The 17,224-nt window shown below is 36.0% G+C and overlaps 1 protein-coding gene across 1 annotated transcript; it reads left to right on the plus strand.

Annotated features, from left to right (window-relative positions):
* Positions 1-4,047: 4,047 nt before the first annotated feature.
* Positions 4,048-14,495, plus strand: LOC132560192 (RYamide receptor-like). The gene is made up of 3 exons (XM_060224846.1): positions 4,048-4,758; positions 12,810-12,863; positions 14,433-14,495. Exons 1-3 carry the CDS (start codon positions 4,048-4,050, stop codon positions 14,493-14,495), a joined length of 828 nt encoding a protein of 275 aa, XP_060080829.1.
* Positions 14,496-17,224: the final 2,729 nt, after the last annotated feature.

Here is a 17,224-nt window from a genome sequence, read left to right on the forward strand (position 1 = left end):
AAATCGATTTCACTTAATGATACTGCAGAGTTATCTATTTTCGAATGTTATTATTTTCCTCTGTTTTCGAGGATGAAACGAAAACAAGAGAAAAAAAATACTGAAAATAAAATTATTGATGGAAATAATATACATCAAAGTTTAATAACACCGCGACGATTTGAGCCAATGAAGGATAACATAATAACAGTACGTATGAAATCAACCACCTTTATTTGTATATCATTGTTAGTCTCATGGGAGGATATCGGAATGTCTGGTGGAGTAAACCTACAATAGTAAGAATGTCTCAAAATGAAGTCATTATTTCAGGTGTCGAACTGGTGATTTGAGTGCACACTTTTCAATATTTTTATTTGACAAACAAAACTGAGTATGCGTTCTAAGGATGGAATCTTGTTTATGTGTATCATGTAACGAGAATCATGTTATATCGATATGCCAAAAACACTGATTGGCTGTTTCGTGGTTTTAACAACCAATCAGAGAACTTTTCCCAGAAGTGTTCAATGAAACTATACCGATATGGTCATTAGGTTGAATCAGGAATGTTTATGTTAAATGTATAATATTTTATGTTTTGCTTTTATTTGCCAACCGCCAATTAATTTTCTTTTAGAATAAGTACACTACCTTTTTAATATATGTTTTAACCCAGTCATCATATCACGTTATTTCCGCTCATAACTGAAAGTCTTGAATACTGTATGTAGTAATTCTTGAGATATTCAGTGAATCATGTAATCATTTGTCAAACATTATCAAACTGTAATATCTAAACCAGTTGAACTGTACTTACAACGGTAATCTTAATGGGTAGTACTCCAAATACAGTTCTTTAAAATAAGAGACGCAAATATATTTCTATTCGTTAACGGTTGTCGTTTTGTTCTACTCCTGTCATATATCCTAGTTCTGGCATGCTGATAAATTGTGATAAGTAGATCTTAGTTTTCTGTAGGAAGCGAGAGAAAATAGATAATGATTATATAAAGTGTGCCTCCTCGTTCTCCTCCTACATTTGTAGGCTTGCTATTATGTATATCATCCCACGTCAACGTAGCAAATGAGTTGATAAAACTGTCTTATTGCATTAGGTTCATTTTAAACTAATTACCATTTACGATATCTTTATAGCAAAGTAATCTATTGCCGTGCAGGACATAAACTATAGAAAGTATGATAGAGCGTCTAAGTGATGTAGATTCCATGTGACAACTGACAACATCATTTTGATGTTTTGTAAACTGGCATGGCAGGTTAGTGTCGCATAATACTTGACATAATCCCACTTTTCAAAGTTACAGGATCATATTCCCTTCAGAATCATTGTTATTGTTATTTCGTGAATGTACAAATATGTGAACTAATATTCAAGGTAAAGGCTTCAGGACACACTATAACAGTGCATTTAACGATAAATAGCATTTTCACATGCGGGTTGGTTATTTGTTTAGCTCGGTGATGAACAACTCGCAAGGTGGAAATTTGTCACGTGTCACATATAGGTGATAGACTGATCGTTCTAGAAAGATTATTCTAGTTTGTGAGGTTTCCCTGTCTTAGACACGAGAAAGCTGTGCACTTAAACAATGTTCAATATGTATGTAACTGATACACATTTATGCCGACTTGACAATACGTGAAAAACCAATTAAGCTTTTATGTTATTAATAAGCATCATTATTGTGTCGTTGACGTCAAATTCTTAATCAGTCTGTCACTGTGTTAGTTAGTCAGTTGGTTCCTTAATTGTGGGTGGACGGTTGGCTGGTTGGTTGGTTAGTTACATTCTTTTGATAAATTTTAGAGTCTTCTTTTTTCAGCCTTTCTTAGAAAATGTTTCCAATTATGTCTTTCTCATCAATCAAAATGATACAAACACTTATAATCCTCGTGTTCAGGATTTGTTTTATAAAGCAGAGATTAAATGGCGGTAGCTGTAGAAAACCGATTCTCATTGTGGTAATATTTTCACCTCAATGCACATCAAACGAATTGAAAGCTCATCCCTCTCTAGTATCCACGCCTGTCAGTGATATGCATGACATAGAAACTTCTGGAACCTCCATTGCCTAAAATCATTCCATACCAAGCACAAAACTTGCTTGTATTTGTGCCTTATTTATGCGGTGCAGATGAAATTCTCCAACCCAACGTCTGTCACCCTGTTAGTCTAGACAAGTAGCGAGCGTTATTAGCCTTACTGGGTCTCCACATTTCTCATTTCGTTACAAAGCGGTCGTAGAAACATTGGCATATCGTCCCATCGCCTAGTACGCTGCTTCGCCTGCTGGGCATTTGCTTGTCGTGAAGCCCGAGATTACATTAACATCAGTAATCCCTTGTTCTACCAGCGCTTAAGTCAGTGTACCTGTAATTGTGAAACTTGTGTCTACTGATTGAGAGGACAACCGCACTTACCCAGGAGTCTTACTATATACCGTATGAACATTACGAATTTACATACCTATGTTTAACTTAGCGTGTGTATTCAAGTGGAATCCTATAGTTAATGAGACCTGCACAAATATAGACTTTATTGATTTTAATGTAAATGAGGCAGTAATAAGTTATATAAATCATGCTATTGACCAGCTGTTTATATCTATTACTTATGGAGCATATCATTAGACGATAGTAGGCGTAAATATACATGTGTATATTATATCGCTATTATAGTAAAACATACAATTTCTTGTTAATGATAACGTTGGGAAGGATGAGACCGCAGGACAGTGTTAATTAATAATGAAATGACGTCCTGGAACGTGTATGGTGGACGCTAATTGGAAAACTATTTCCCTACAGCTTTTTGGATTTAATTGACGTAAAAACGTGATATTATATAAAAGTCTACCAAAGCATTAACTTCAAAGGTTGTTGGATGCCAATGGATAGTGTTGTAGCTGTGCGGTATAAATGAATTTTCTGAATGGTATACGAGCCATTCGTTAATTTCTATATATACTAACGTTCTACTCTGAAGGGATCATTTATATCGTGGTGAAAACTTTTAAACGTCTAGCCGGTATCAGTGAGAGTCTGTATCATATCTATTACTTGAATATCCCAGTGAAACGCGGAATTCCGTTTGTTAAATCAGCTCCGTGAACATGACCTGATCCCAGCCACCTGGAGATGCAGTGCCCTCGATAGCATTATCATGTGTTGATATCTGACATGCAAACATACCGATGTTACAATTTTGACAAGTACGGCAGTTTAAATTGATAGATGGACTATTTTTTTTTTACAGGCAGACGTAGCGATCAAAAAAGGTGATTACAGTCTACAGACAGTAGTGTAAACCGTGAGTTACCGGAAATCAGGAAAGCTACAGGAACAATGCGTTTGTGTTTTATTAATTCGGAAATTCACGCTCTAATGGAAGTTATCATTTGTGAGCGGTATTCCGTTTTCGTGTTCAGTGGTGATAATAATTTGTGGAAATATAAGGATTTAGAATGAGCGATTGAGGCGAACACATTACAATGCTAAGGATTAGGTAAACAAGGACAAGTGATGGTAAACATTTGATTTGGATCATCACTGGTAAGCGACCAAAGGATCATTTTGACCAATTGCAACTGTGTTTACAAAGATACGTGGATGATGTATTTTTTAAAAAAAAAAGGGGGAATATTTTACGATATTTTTAGAACAAATCGAGGAAACCTTAGATAAGCATTGCATGTGTTTTTTTTAAAAGTTCCAAATCATCAGATCTATTAAATAGACTAAATACTTAATCAAGATGTGTACCAGGGGCTTCCCTTTACATTTATGGCCTCTGTTTTGACATTTTGAAGTAATTCTATAGATGATATGTGATATTTCAAGAATCAGACCGGATAGAACCAGCATTAGTACATTGCAAAAGATAAGTGTCGTGATCGCAAGTTGGATCTGAAAGAAAATTAAGAGTGACTAACAATGTAACTAAAGTATACAAATGCTTGTTTTGCATGAACAGGTTCAAGTTGTGGGGATGGATCCGTGTTCATAACAGCGATTCTCTCGCCAAGCCAGAACTGTAAGTAAACGATGAACCACACTGTTGACAATGGAACAGATAATCACCATGTGTCCTCGCCTCCTATATCCGACTATCTTCAAACATTCTTTATTTTACTTTACGGCATAATTGTGATAATCGCTATTGGCGGGAACACGATCGTCTGCTATCTAATTTACGCATACAAAAGAATGCATACCATTCCTAATTACTTTATTGTTAACTTAGCCGTTAGTGACATCATAATGGCTATCTTTTGCATTCCCTTCACATTTGTAGCCAATCTTATGTTAAATTACTGGCCATTCGGGGAGGTCATGTGCCCGATAGTGACCTACCTTCAAATCGTTGCCGTATTTCTTAGTGCCTTCACATTAGTGGCGATGAGCCTTGACCGGTATATTGTAATAGTGCATCCCTTTAAAAAACGGATTACGGCACGGAAAACCGGATTCGTTCTACTGGGCATATGGACACTGTCACTGACAATACCTCTCCCTACGCTGCTCCAGGCTAGGGTTGAGTACTATTCCAACACCAGTGGAGTGTGTCTCGAGCCTTGGGAGGACTTTACGGCCCGATACGCATACAGCCTTGTAATTATGATTCTTCATTACTTTGGACCCTTGATAGTTCTTGTATTCTGTTATAGTAAAATTGGATATAATATTTGGATGAAAAATATACAAGGAGATGAACGGAATAAGAGAAGGTTACAATTGGCGTCAGCAAAACAAAGGGTGAGTATTACAAAACTTAAATGCTTTTTCTTCTAAATCACGTACATAAATGCATTTTTTGTTATACCTTAATTGTAATTATGCTATTAAGATGATTAATGAAATATAATGACACGTAACCATGGTAACGTAACGTTTATATTGTAAGTTATCATCTGTACAAATATTTCAAAAAGACATGACGAATAAGTACTTGCCATACAATTTAAGTCTCAAAATCACCGACTTACTACGGAATCGCTTTCCTATCGTCAAATCACCTGTATACGTCAGGTACAAATACAGTCTCCAGTCTTACCTTACACTTCAGACTTCGGTTAAACCTCTATTTTTTACAGAGCATATCATCATACGGGTTTTTTCTAGACAATCCAATTTATAAATAAGTCTCGCTTTCGTGACCTGATTTTCCTGAACTCATTTTATTCATATATTGCAAGATGTTTGAGTACAACGAAAGAAACATTGCAGAACGGCATTATTGAACGAATACTACCTTACGAGGCGACTTATGTTGTAACACCCTGCAGAAACGATGCGTTGCTTTTCGTGTCCTTTTGATTTGACAATAGTTGTTGTAAAATCATGTTTTTTTCCCATTTCGTTCAAGTTTTCTTGGTTTTACGAAAACTATGTAGTATCGTTGGCTCTTGATTTCATGGATTTATATACTCGCTAAATCCACTTGTATTACTACCGAAGTTCAGCAACATGTCACGGAAAAACGAAAACACTGACCTATCTTTTTCTTTTCATATCTTATATCTCTATATTCTCCCCTTTGAAATGAAGTATGTCTATCACGACGTTAGTAATCAGAAAATGTTGACTTTTCACCAGAGCAGACCTTTAAGTTCATCTCAGTTTTCTGTGGTTTTTATTTCGTAGATATATAAATTCGTGAATTGAGAGTAACCACGAATACAGCAAAAAAAAAATGCTCACGAAAATGAAAGTAAAATTAAATCCGTTTTAATATTCTTAAACCTTATTCGAACACTTGGTTTGTATTTAGCGTTTGGACTTGGTGTTGATCGTACATCAAATCAAGGTTATAGTCTGTCTCCTGTTTAAGGCAATACATTTTATACTTAAATAAGTGTTTGGTTTTAGTTTCACTTCATTCTGCCGTGTCCATATTGTGTTAATATGATATCAAAGGGTGACAGCGACAGCAATTATAAATCCGTTCTATAGTCCGTGAATACCTCTTCAATCCAGGCGATACGAGGACCGGAAATGCAAAACAGATAAAGACACAAACAATGCTAACGCTATCATCTTCGAGTACCTAACGACCGGTTAGAACTTTGTACCTGTTTCCCGACTGACCTCATTCACCTCGTGTTTGTCTTCTTGCAAGCATGGAAAAATATTAATTGTTTTGTCTTTGGGTCGAAATTAGTGGAGAACCCATGTCTTTTACGATCATCCGGGCGTGTAAATTGGTCTTTTTTCATTCACTCTAAAACATTTCTTTCCTGACATGTCCATGTATGTATCGGTCTACTATCGATCGTTGCAAATGTTGTACAAAGGACACGCAAATGAACGGAACCTTTTAATACAAATTTTAGGACAGGCACATGAGAGCCAAATATTAACAACCTATAAATCGACCCTGTTGTAATCATCTCAAAATATTGATCAATAATTGTGTGTTCATGATCATGTACCACTTAATATCGTCTTAATTTAAACCAATTTTCATCAGCCCTCTCCTAAACTTCAAATTTAGGCCTCCAGCATCACTGAGGAGTCTTAGAAGGATGAAACAGCTGTATGATGTAGCATCACTGAGGAGTCTTAGAAGGACTAAACAGCTGTATGATGTAGCATCACTGAGGAGTCTTAGAAGGACTAAACAGCTGTATGATGTAGCATCACTGAGGAGTCTTAGAAGTACTAAACAGCTGTATGATGTAGCATCACTGAGGAGTCTTAGAAGGACTAAACAGCTGTATGATGTAGCATCACTGAGGAGTCTTAGAAGTACTAAACAGCTGTATGATGTAGCATCACTGAGGAGTACTAGAAGGACTAAACAGCTGTATGATGTAGCATCACTGAGGAGTCTTAGAAGGACTAAACAGCTGTATGATGTAGCATCACTGAGGAGTCTTCGAAGGACGAAACAGCTGTATGATGTAACATCACTGAGGAGTACTAGAAGGACGAAACACCTGTATGATGTAGTATCACTGACGAGTCCTAGAAGGACGAAACAGCTGTATGATGTAGTATCACTGACGAGTCCTAGAAGGACGAAACAGCTGTATGATGTAGTATCACTGACGAGTCCTAGAAGGACGAAACAGCTGTATGATGTAGTATCACTGACGAGTCCTAGAAGGACGAAACAGCTGTATGATGCAGTTTAATTCATTATTTGGCTCTTCTGTGCCTAACTCTAAATGTGTGTACAACCATTTTTTAAGAGTAGATTTCAGAGCAATGAAACATAGCATTATGTTGTGTTTATCAGTCAAATACACACAACGATAATTTGGAAACATTTTTCTGAATGTCTTTTCTGTAAAAGAAGAACATTATACCATTAACCACGTAACATTAACGATTGGCGATGTTTCAGGAACGACAGAAATAATTCTTCAATATTGAAATTTCCGAGACAATGATTGAGGAATCCAGGAATAGTGTTTGGTTGTGATAATCTGGGGAGATGTTTATTACAAACACAATGTATATTCCGACTATACGACATCTTTATATACAGTAGTATATGAATAATATCAAAATAAGATTGCTTACAAAAGCTAATGACAATTTAAAACTGTCCAAAACCGAAAGTAAATGCCTTATATACCAGTTATAATAATTATTATATATCAATTCTGTGCTATCACCTGATATTGATCCCAGTTAATGACCCTGAGAAGAGGAGGATGGGGTTGGGCAGGTAAAATGTTTGTTATGAAGGGCACCAGAAAGACCTCCATGTTGGAGAGTACCCTTTACACATCTGCACTTCCAATTCTGTTGAATTGAACCTTTTATATTTGTTATGGGATCAACCTCAAGTTTGAAGCCACCAAACCTGTCGAAAGCTTTATAAATGCAACTATTTGTCAGTTTGTTAATAAGGATTGGGACATCTATACACGTGCTGTTGGTGTTTACCATGAATACAATTTGACAATGATAATGGCTCTTTCTTAAAGAAACTGGATTGAGCGGTAGTGAGTTGATATTTCAAGTAAAATGTGTATTTTGTGTTATTGTGGACTAAGGCCCAGTGACTAATTGGTTAGTTTGTCAAGGGATTGTTGCTGTAAAGAAAATCTTTTGAGGCCGTCTTGTGTAAAGCGGATATGACGTTTAACAGGTCGCAAGCTCCATGTCCACATTTCGGGATGTTAAGCCGACGCCAAGCACATGGTATTTAAAACAGATAAGAGGACAGCGAGATCAGTGTATTTCGGTCTCTGGTTTAGAACCTGTAACATCCTAATCTCGGCTAACACCTCGGTTGGAATTATGTTACAAGATCTTAGCCCTCGACTGTGATACCCCGATCTAGGTCCGTAACAGGTAACAGATTTGATTAATCTTGACCTAGGTGGTACGTTTTTCATTACCGAGACAATCTTGTGACGTCATAAAGACGTGACGTATCTATGACGTCACATACGTGTTGTTACACAGGTATCTTACGTTATAAATGACACGACTATGTGACAGGTTATGTGATAATATATGTTTAATTTCCCCTTGGGTTTAAATAAGATAAGATATATGTGTGTAAGAATGCTGACATGTTCTAGTATCATATACAGAGATATATTACGTGTTTCTATGTACAGCGTAGTTCTGTAATCAATATATATACCCTCAGTTTATTGTCAGACAGCCTTAGCAGACCACCCTTCCCAAGAAGATCAATTATCTAGTCTTTGGACCATCTCAGTATCATATCTTGTTAAAATGTGAATATTTATCCTATTCCTGGACTAAATCTGTTTTGAATATCTCGAGTGGCAAAGAAGATCACTTCTCCCTATATACAAAACCTATAAGAGATGTTCTGTAAGATCCGATAAGTCAATCTAATCCGTGTACCAAAGACGGTGAATAATTTCCGGCTGTACGATAAAACTATGGTATGTCTTAATGGTTAACATATCCATCCACATTGAGTTACGCGTGCGGCACGCCGTTACACGGATAGCGACCCACGTGCATTTATTTCCTCAAACCCGTCAGTCGTGAAACACCCAAGTTTATAGTATGCATTTTAACCATTTATACACGTTACCTTAACTTAGAATTAGCTACAAAATATCCTAAATATCTTCCACAATTAATGATTTTCACGTTGCTCCGTGCTATCATCGGGATCAAAAGAAGAATCTCCGTTTATTATAACTATAAAAACATCTATAAGAATTGATATTTCTTTCACATTATATGGAGTGTCTAAATCCCGTAATTCCAAGGATTTTGAAAAAAAATCCGGAATTAGTTTTTATCGTATAGTATAGAAGCCGAGACAGAACATTTTTACTTCTTGACTGAAATCAACAACCTGCTGATCGTATCTAAATGACGTCAACTTGAATCATATTCGATAAACCGTAGCGATATGTTGATGTTAATTTGAGTTGATAACTCTGACGTTTCTAAGAGGTAATAGTTTTAATGAGAGGGCAGATACATTTAAAACCGTTACCTATTCCTCCGCCTACAGGTATTCATCCCATTCATCAAACTACTGAACAAGACTTTTTAAAATCACAAAAAAAAAAAAAAAAAAATCCCATAATACAACACCCAAAAGGTCCACAATGACCAGAATACAGCTAACTAATATGGAGTCTCTATAGTTACCTGTCTGGCTTATAAGGATTCTTCATAGTCCCGTGTCAGACTCATATGGAGCCTCCCTACTTAGTTGTCTGGCTCATACGTTCCCGCCCTATTTACCTAAGTGACGTCTGACTAACACTGTCTCCAGAGTTACCTGTCTTATTCAAAAGGAGTCACTATACTCATCTGTTTTACTAACTTGAAGCCTCCATACATGTGATACTTTTTACTCACCCGGATCCTTAATGGCAACTTTTCTGACTCAATCCTTCAAACTTCCATAGTTACCCGTTTGACCCCAAAGTTACTATTTTGACACACATAGAACCTTTATAGTTATCTCTTTGAGAACATTTTAGGGGCCTCTATTCTTTTTGTTTGACTCGGATGGAGCCTCCATGGAAACTTTTTACCCAAACGGAGTCTCCATAGACTCATTTAGAGCCTCTATACTTATCTCGTTGACTCACATGAAACCGTGTATAAATATGCGTAACTTTCACGGACCCTCCATAGCTTTGTGCTCTGCCCACATGGAACCTCTATCTGAACCACTTATCTGTATAACTTACACGAAACCTCATTAGTAACTTTTTTTACTCACATTTGAGTCTCTATACTTACCTGTTTGACCTACGTTGAGCCTCCATAGTTACGTACTGTTATATGATACCCAGACAGGAGCCAGTTATTGAGCATTATATAGGTCTTTGTACCACAAATTAGGGTTGTAACGAACTGCATACACTCAATCATAATACCGACACTAAAATCCAGTTGTTCATATCTTGTAAACCTATTTATTCTGACAGCGGTGAAGACGATAAAATGATAAGGGGAAACACGTTTGATTAAGACTAACTAGCACCACCTGTCGAGTGTATCTCTCTTTAAATACATTCATACAAGAATTACATTCAAATAGCTCTCATATTTAAGTCTATATCAAACCATGAAAACCGATAACAATAAGCCCACTACACCTGAAAGATGGACAAAATGTTTTCTTTGAGACTTTACTTGATAAAATGGATTCAATCTGTTGCTGTAAAGTGCAGATAACCTAGCATAACGGACATCAATTTAAATTCTTTTATAATATCAAACAGATATTGTCTCGTAATAGAAAGTTATGTTCAGATCTTGGCGGACTTGTTATTTTACTTTTAAGTAAGCCTGATAGTTTATCCTCAACGCAGTTCAATAAATAACTTAAAGAGAATATGTTTTATCTTCATGAAACATACATATTTAAAGTATCAACATACTAAGTTCGATTTTAACCAGAGTATTTTTTTCTTTGACATTTCTGTCGATAAACTACTCATGATATACGCCACTGAATCTTAAACCTAAATAGAGTTTCCGGTTTCGACATGTTATTTAATTTATCTACTCAGGAATATATTCTAAAAGCTTGTATATTTAGAGCTCCTGACCCGAAAGTCAACATGACTTATAGTTATCTTGTTCCGTGCATCGTCGTTTGCATAGACTTTTCACATTTTCGACATCTTCTTAAAAACCATTAGGCTGTTTTACATCATGTTTAATAAATCATTTCAAAATGGTGCCATCCATGGGTCTGTTCCCATGGAGCCGTGGGAAGGCAAGATGTTGAAAGTGTTAAAAATCTTTTCCTGATCAATGTCATAATTAAAACTAAATTATTGCGCAGTTATATTGCGCAGTTATATAGTCCTTCAGGAGTATTAACAGAACTGTGCATTTCTGAGATGTCGTTATGAAGTTAAATATAAGTATACTGTAGAGACCTGAAACGTCACCGCCACTTGAATAATACTGACAGACAACGTACCAATGAAAGGAATTTGACGTTTTCTTCGGTTTATCTTCGTGGGAAGTTGTCAGAGGGAAGATCACACATTTTGATGTAGAATTTACTGACTCTGTTCAATAACCTAATAAAAAAAAACTTATTAAGAGCAAATTCAATGCGCATCCCTTAAAATTCAGAATAGTCTTGAAGAAATCAGAATTGTTCCTACTATGACTACTGCAGTTTCACTTGTTTCATTAAGGTTGATAAGATGACTGTCAAGGCCCTTTAGGCCTCTTGTTCTGAATATTTCAGTAACTAATTATGCTGATGATAACAGCTCGACAGGTCTCGAGAAAGAACGGATCTACAGACGTTAAGGATATTTCTTAGCGTTTTAGCTGTCAAAACCGAAATCGACATAATATGCTCTTCTTTACAGACTTTGCTTAGCTGTATGGTACTCCATGGAGCGTGTTACTGGAGAGATGACCGTCAGAATATGCCTGTATTTACTCATATTAGCACCTCGACAGTTAAATTGAATTGATATTCCGAAATTACCAAAACTGTCGGATTATTAGCTACAAGTATCGATCTACTTATATATGTTCTGGAGATAATTGTTTCTCGTGTGATTTTAAACTCAATTACAGCAACCCAGTGGTGTAAAGAAATCCGAGTGAAATCAATTGAAGAATATCACGCGTTGTTTCACAGCTTCAGACTTATGAAAATTGGGGCTGCTATGAAAAATTAACAATTCTTTACCAAGCTACTGTTATGATTTTTACACGCTGATAAGTATAGTGCGCGTCGTCTTTCTCCATTACAGTAGAAACAAAATCCGTGTTTTACTTTTAACACCACTGCCAGATCCTGAAAGGACAGTTTAAGGTATTTGCCTCTGCTGTATCTAGCCTTCAAACTGTTTTAAACTTAGCAATTCACTTATGTGGGTTTTGTGCACTATTATTTGACAAAGTAATCTTTGTTATTTGTTGAGAAACGTATTATGAATAAGTCACAACAGTAATTCAATTGATGTTTACAATTATAATGATAAAATCTGGAGATGGCAGACATTTGATCGCTGTTAGTCCAAACGATTTTATCCTCTGTTTTGATGTTATCATATTGATTCTTTAATTTAATTTCTTTCATGAAATTTATTTGTTCATTTCTCTAGAAATTTTATACTGTATACCTGTTTTATTTCACGGGGATGACATTTTGCAGTTGTCCCAGTTTTGGCTAGTTTACGAGTGCTCATTTTCGCGCACGTGGATCAATCAGTATCCACGAAGATATGCATATCTGATGATCTTTTGATTCGATGTCAAAATGATTCCCAAGTATTCAATTTCGTGAATCTTTACTCAATTCAAACAAAATGTTTAATATTAATGATATTTAGTTCCGTGTTATCAAAATGAAAACATAGCACGTGCACTGCACATGCAAATTCAGATTAGGATTGCCAAATGACCGAATTCATGTTCATGATATCAGAAATATCATGGGTTATTAATAAGGCCATACACAGTAAATAATTGTTTCTCAAAATACAACTGTTTTCTAGTGTAGCCGTTATTGAAACAAGGCATTGTAACGAACATGAGCATACCATCGCCACAGACAGGCATTTGCAGCTGTCATACTGGTCTTGTTATTTCTGAAATGATTTTAGATGCTTGACATCAAACAAAATTATGTCCTCGGTGATGCAAAACGCAACATTGATCATTGTTTTTTTTCCAGCAATTTCTGTCTGAAGCTTTTCTTTTAGATCTTGTGTGTCGCCGCTGACGTCATACTAGTAATCTCTCATTTGCCTACGTTGGCACGCACTGTCGTTATTTTATCCAGCAGCGATACCAGCGAGAGATAATCTGTACGGATTTGTGTGTTGTCTGAACTGTATAATAATCAAGTAAAATTGTCTGGGAATATTTTCTTCATGTTGGTAATGACAAAAGAATGGCATCGACCAAGCGTTAAAGAAAGCGTAGCCGAATCAACTACAGTATATTATTACCATCTCGTCACACTATTTTCGACCTTAGTGTACTTAGGATTCTAGTACAGCCGAAAATGTTGGTCGATTCCTTACCATTTCGTACACTACGTACGTCAGCGCTAGCATGCGCCACACAGGTCATTTGTTCTAATGAAGGTAATCGTGTAGTCATCGAAACGTCACACTCTAATCTTCTTCTGGTTGTGTAATAAGATGAAGGTGACCGTGTAGTCATCGAAACGTTACACTCTAATCTTCTTCTGGTTGTGTTATAAGATTAAGGTAATCGTGTAGTCATCGAAACGTCACACTCTAATCTTCTACTGGTTGTGTTATAAGATGAAGGTAATCGTGTAGTCATCGAAACGTCACACTCTAATCTTCTTCTGGTTGTGTTATAAGAACTTCCGTTCTATAAGTAAAATTATGGTTTAGATTTTCGTTTGCTCTTTCGCCTTTGGTATTAACTGCATAGTGTTATATCACTCGAGAAAATCCAGTTTTTTGTATCGTATCCATGCCAAGAGAGAGGAAAAATGCAGATTTTAAATATCAAATCATGAAAATGCATGAGTACAAAAGAGAAAAATAAATAAATAAATAAGGTCTACTAAAGATTTATTTGATGAAATGTGCCGTTATCATCAATCTCGTATACAACGAGATTTCATATCAATGGATTTGAGACGGACGTGCTCGTTCAATTCTCACGGATTCGTAATGTGCTAAAATTGCGAACGATCTAATCGAATTGTCTTGGCACAGTGATAAGTACTGGAATCTGGGCTGTGATATTGGAATCAATGATGCAATCTTTTCAGTGGTGTGGTCATGTCCCGGTCAAGCACTGGTCAAGCATGCACATACAGATAGACTGAGGGAATGTCCCTCCAGACGAATATATAGTGGCAAGGAATGATTGCAAGGTTTGAACGGATAACAGTTTGCGCAGTGCACGTGATGAAAAGAGGGTTGAATTCATATATAATTTGAATCAGAATTTGTATCAGGCGATCTCATTCGCAAGCACACACTGAACTGTGACAGAAATCGATAGTTTTGAACACTGTCTACAAATACTGGAATAATAATTTTGCCAGAGGTTGTTGAGAAGTTGATATACTTATCTTCCGGAGAATACGTAACTCTTTCCACAGCATAAAGATCAATTAAAAAAATAGCAGTTTCCTTTACTTTCAAATTCTTTCGCTTCAACTTTTTTTTTTCACTTTGAAATATGGGTTTTTCAACGACAAGACGGATAAAGCAAATGTTTTTTCGCGTCGACTAGAAAAAAATATCATAAAGCATGTATCGAAAGACTTAAAATTTCGATTATTATTTTAAAATCACCTGCCGTTTTTTGCATTTACCGATATCTTACTGAAAACAAGTTTTAGTTTTAGAATTAATGGGAAGTTAAAAAAAAAAAAAAAAAAAAACCCTGATCTGAAAAACGTCACTGATTTGACAAGTGATAATATGATTTTATGTATGACTATAAGGTCAGGATATCAAAATCTGTTGAGGACGACGTGACGTATTTCAAGTGAAAAACGTCGACTTGTTTTCTTCATGTGAGTGTATCAACATCCATGGCTTGAAACCACTTATTGTTCGTTTTAATACGATTTTTAACGTAGCAAGAATTCAAATGAGGCACGACGTGACTTTTGTAAGATGTACTTAACTATTTCGTTTATCTTCTGTTTAGTTAATTGATGAAATGATAATGTTATTTTTCACCCTTCGAAACCCTAATCAGATCAGTGCTACAAAGCATTCAGAAAACATATGGGCATATATAAGACCCAGTTTGTCATATTCTAATGTAGTTTTCTCCAAATTAGGTAAGATGTTGGTCGGGTGTTCATTAAACTGTTGTTTTGTCCTTAACTGTCTTCTCTAACTGAACTTCCTGTTATTTTGACTTCCACACAATTAATCACAGAGTAATCGGTCACATCGTTCTTGGTTTACAATCAAAAGACTCCATAAAGCGTTATTAAATAAAAATGCACACATCGTTTCTTTGTTTCTTGAACTGATAAAATGTATTAGTAAACGATGGACGTAAGTCACCATGGTTAGGGTGTGTTTGTGTGTGTTTTTTGGGTTTTTTGGGGTTTTTATTTTTGTTGGTTTTTTGTTTTTTTGTTTTTTTGTTTTTTGTTTTGCCACAGACACCAACTGAAAGAAGTACCAAGTCAGAAGATTTTAAAAGTCAATTATATTGCCGACTGTAGCAACGTGTGACACACAATAAAAAAGTATAAGTACAGAGCACAGAGCAAGCACATACTTAAATTTACATCTATTCTATCACTTGTTTCCACTTCGGCGTGGCCGTTTTCTTAATTCGCTTTCAACTAGACATTTTTTGTCTTTTTTCCCTGCAGTTTTTTTTAATGGCACCTTTCAATGCAAATTAAGACTCTTTCCAAAGGTCATTTACGAATTCTATTTTGCGATATGAAGTAAGCAATACCTTTGTAAATTTTGAATGATGATGGCGTTCCTCTTACAATTTGGTAAATCCACGTTTTCATTTAGTCAGAAGAATACTGGTGTAAATTGTACCGTGCCATCATCAGTTCCGTCTTCTCACAGACAGGTACACGTGGTTAAGCGGAGTTGTAGATTTTCAATCATAGTAGTACGTCAGCTTGTCCATTTTTTGTGTATAGTATCACGAGAACGTAATCGAAAAAACGGTATTTATAAAACGGCAACTAAAATATTAAAATAGAAAAAATAACCTTTTTATCCCGAACTAGCACAGAAGGTGTGATAATTAAAAATTGAAAAGGTGATTGAATGTAAGGCTCAAATTTCGCTGGATGAGAGATTCATTGATTTTATGAGAAAAAAACGCAACAGAGAACATCACACCGCGAAAATTGAACTCCGCCAAAATGAATTATTTTACAGAAATGTAGCAACAAACAAACACAATCCCGCATAACAAGATACCATGGGAATTACTAACCTTTTTTTAGAAATACAGTCGCTAGGGTAACGTAGCTGAACTGGTCGATATCCTTTCCCTAATTAGTTACTGTTTCGTAAGCGAAGTATGTGTCGACAATACATCATACTAATGTGGAAAAGGAGCCGAAAAATCTATAAATAAATCATCTCTGTTTTACAACAATTTCGAAACAAGTTTTTTGATCTTATAATAATCACCTATGTTAGCCTGGATGGAAGCGTGCGAGGAGCCTTACTGTGAGAGGAACCCGAGAACACACACGTGGTGGGGCAGGTGACTCCATACCTTTTCACGTCCGTTCTGGGAATCGAACCTTGGGCGCCTTGGTTAAAAGCGAGTGTGTTACCAACGCGCCAACTGACCACCCTTTGGGATTCTACAACGACATTGAAAATCACTGTAAAGTGGAACCCATGCCGCAACAGTCTAGATCTGTACACCACGAAAATCATTCATTCAACATTCAAATTAAATTATGTTCTGCGGCAATAATTAAATTAAGCCTTCACAATGTTAAAGAAAGTGAGTTCATTTTCACCACATCAATCCTCATTTTCTTTTGAAACGGTCCAAATAAAAGTTGAAAAACCCCAATTATACGTGCTCCTTGTTACATTTAATTAAGAAATTTTCAACCTTGGACGATCGATTCTTCAAAGATTATTCATTAAAGTTAACTAATCTTTAAGGTAACGGAGACCATTGTCCAAAATTATCATCCACTGAAAGCTTCATAATCAATAAGGAACTTTCCTTTTTTTTCTTTTTTTTTTTTCACTAATGCCGAAATTATCAAAATCTGGCCGTAATCAAATGAAGGATTTACACTTGGCATTTATAAATGTTG

The sequence above is a fragment of the Ylistrum balloti genome, unplaced genomic scaffold (assembly GCF_031769215.1).
Source record: "Ylistrum balloti isolate Yb309-2 unplaced genomic scaffold, AGI_CSIRO_Ybal_v1 Utg371030, whole genome shotgun sequence".
Classification (NCBI taxonomy): domain Eukaryota; kingdom Metazoa; phylum Mollusca; class Bivalvia; order Pectinida; family Pectinidae; genus Ylistrum; species Ylistrum balloti.

Excerpts from the sequence above, each read along its gene's own strand:
- LOC132560192 (XM_060224846.1), top strand. The coding sequence starts at position 4,048 with ATGAACCACACTGTTGACAATGGAACAGATAATCACCATGTGTCCTCG. Across the intron at positions 4,759-12,809 it reads TGGCGTCAGCAAAACAAAGG|CACGTGCACTGCACATGCAA; the intron begins GTGAGTATTACA and ends ATGAAAACATAG. Across the intron at positions 12,864-14,432 it reads TGCCAAATGACCGAATTCAT|AAATCGATAGTTTTGAACAC; the intron begins GTTCATGATATC and ends GAACTGTGACAG.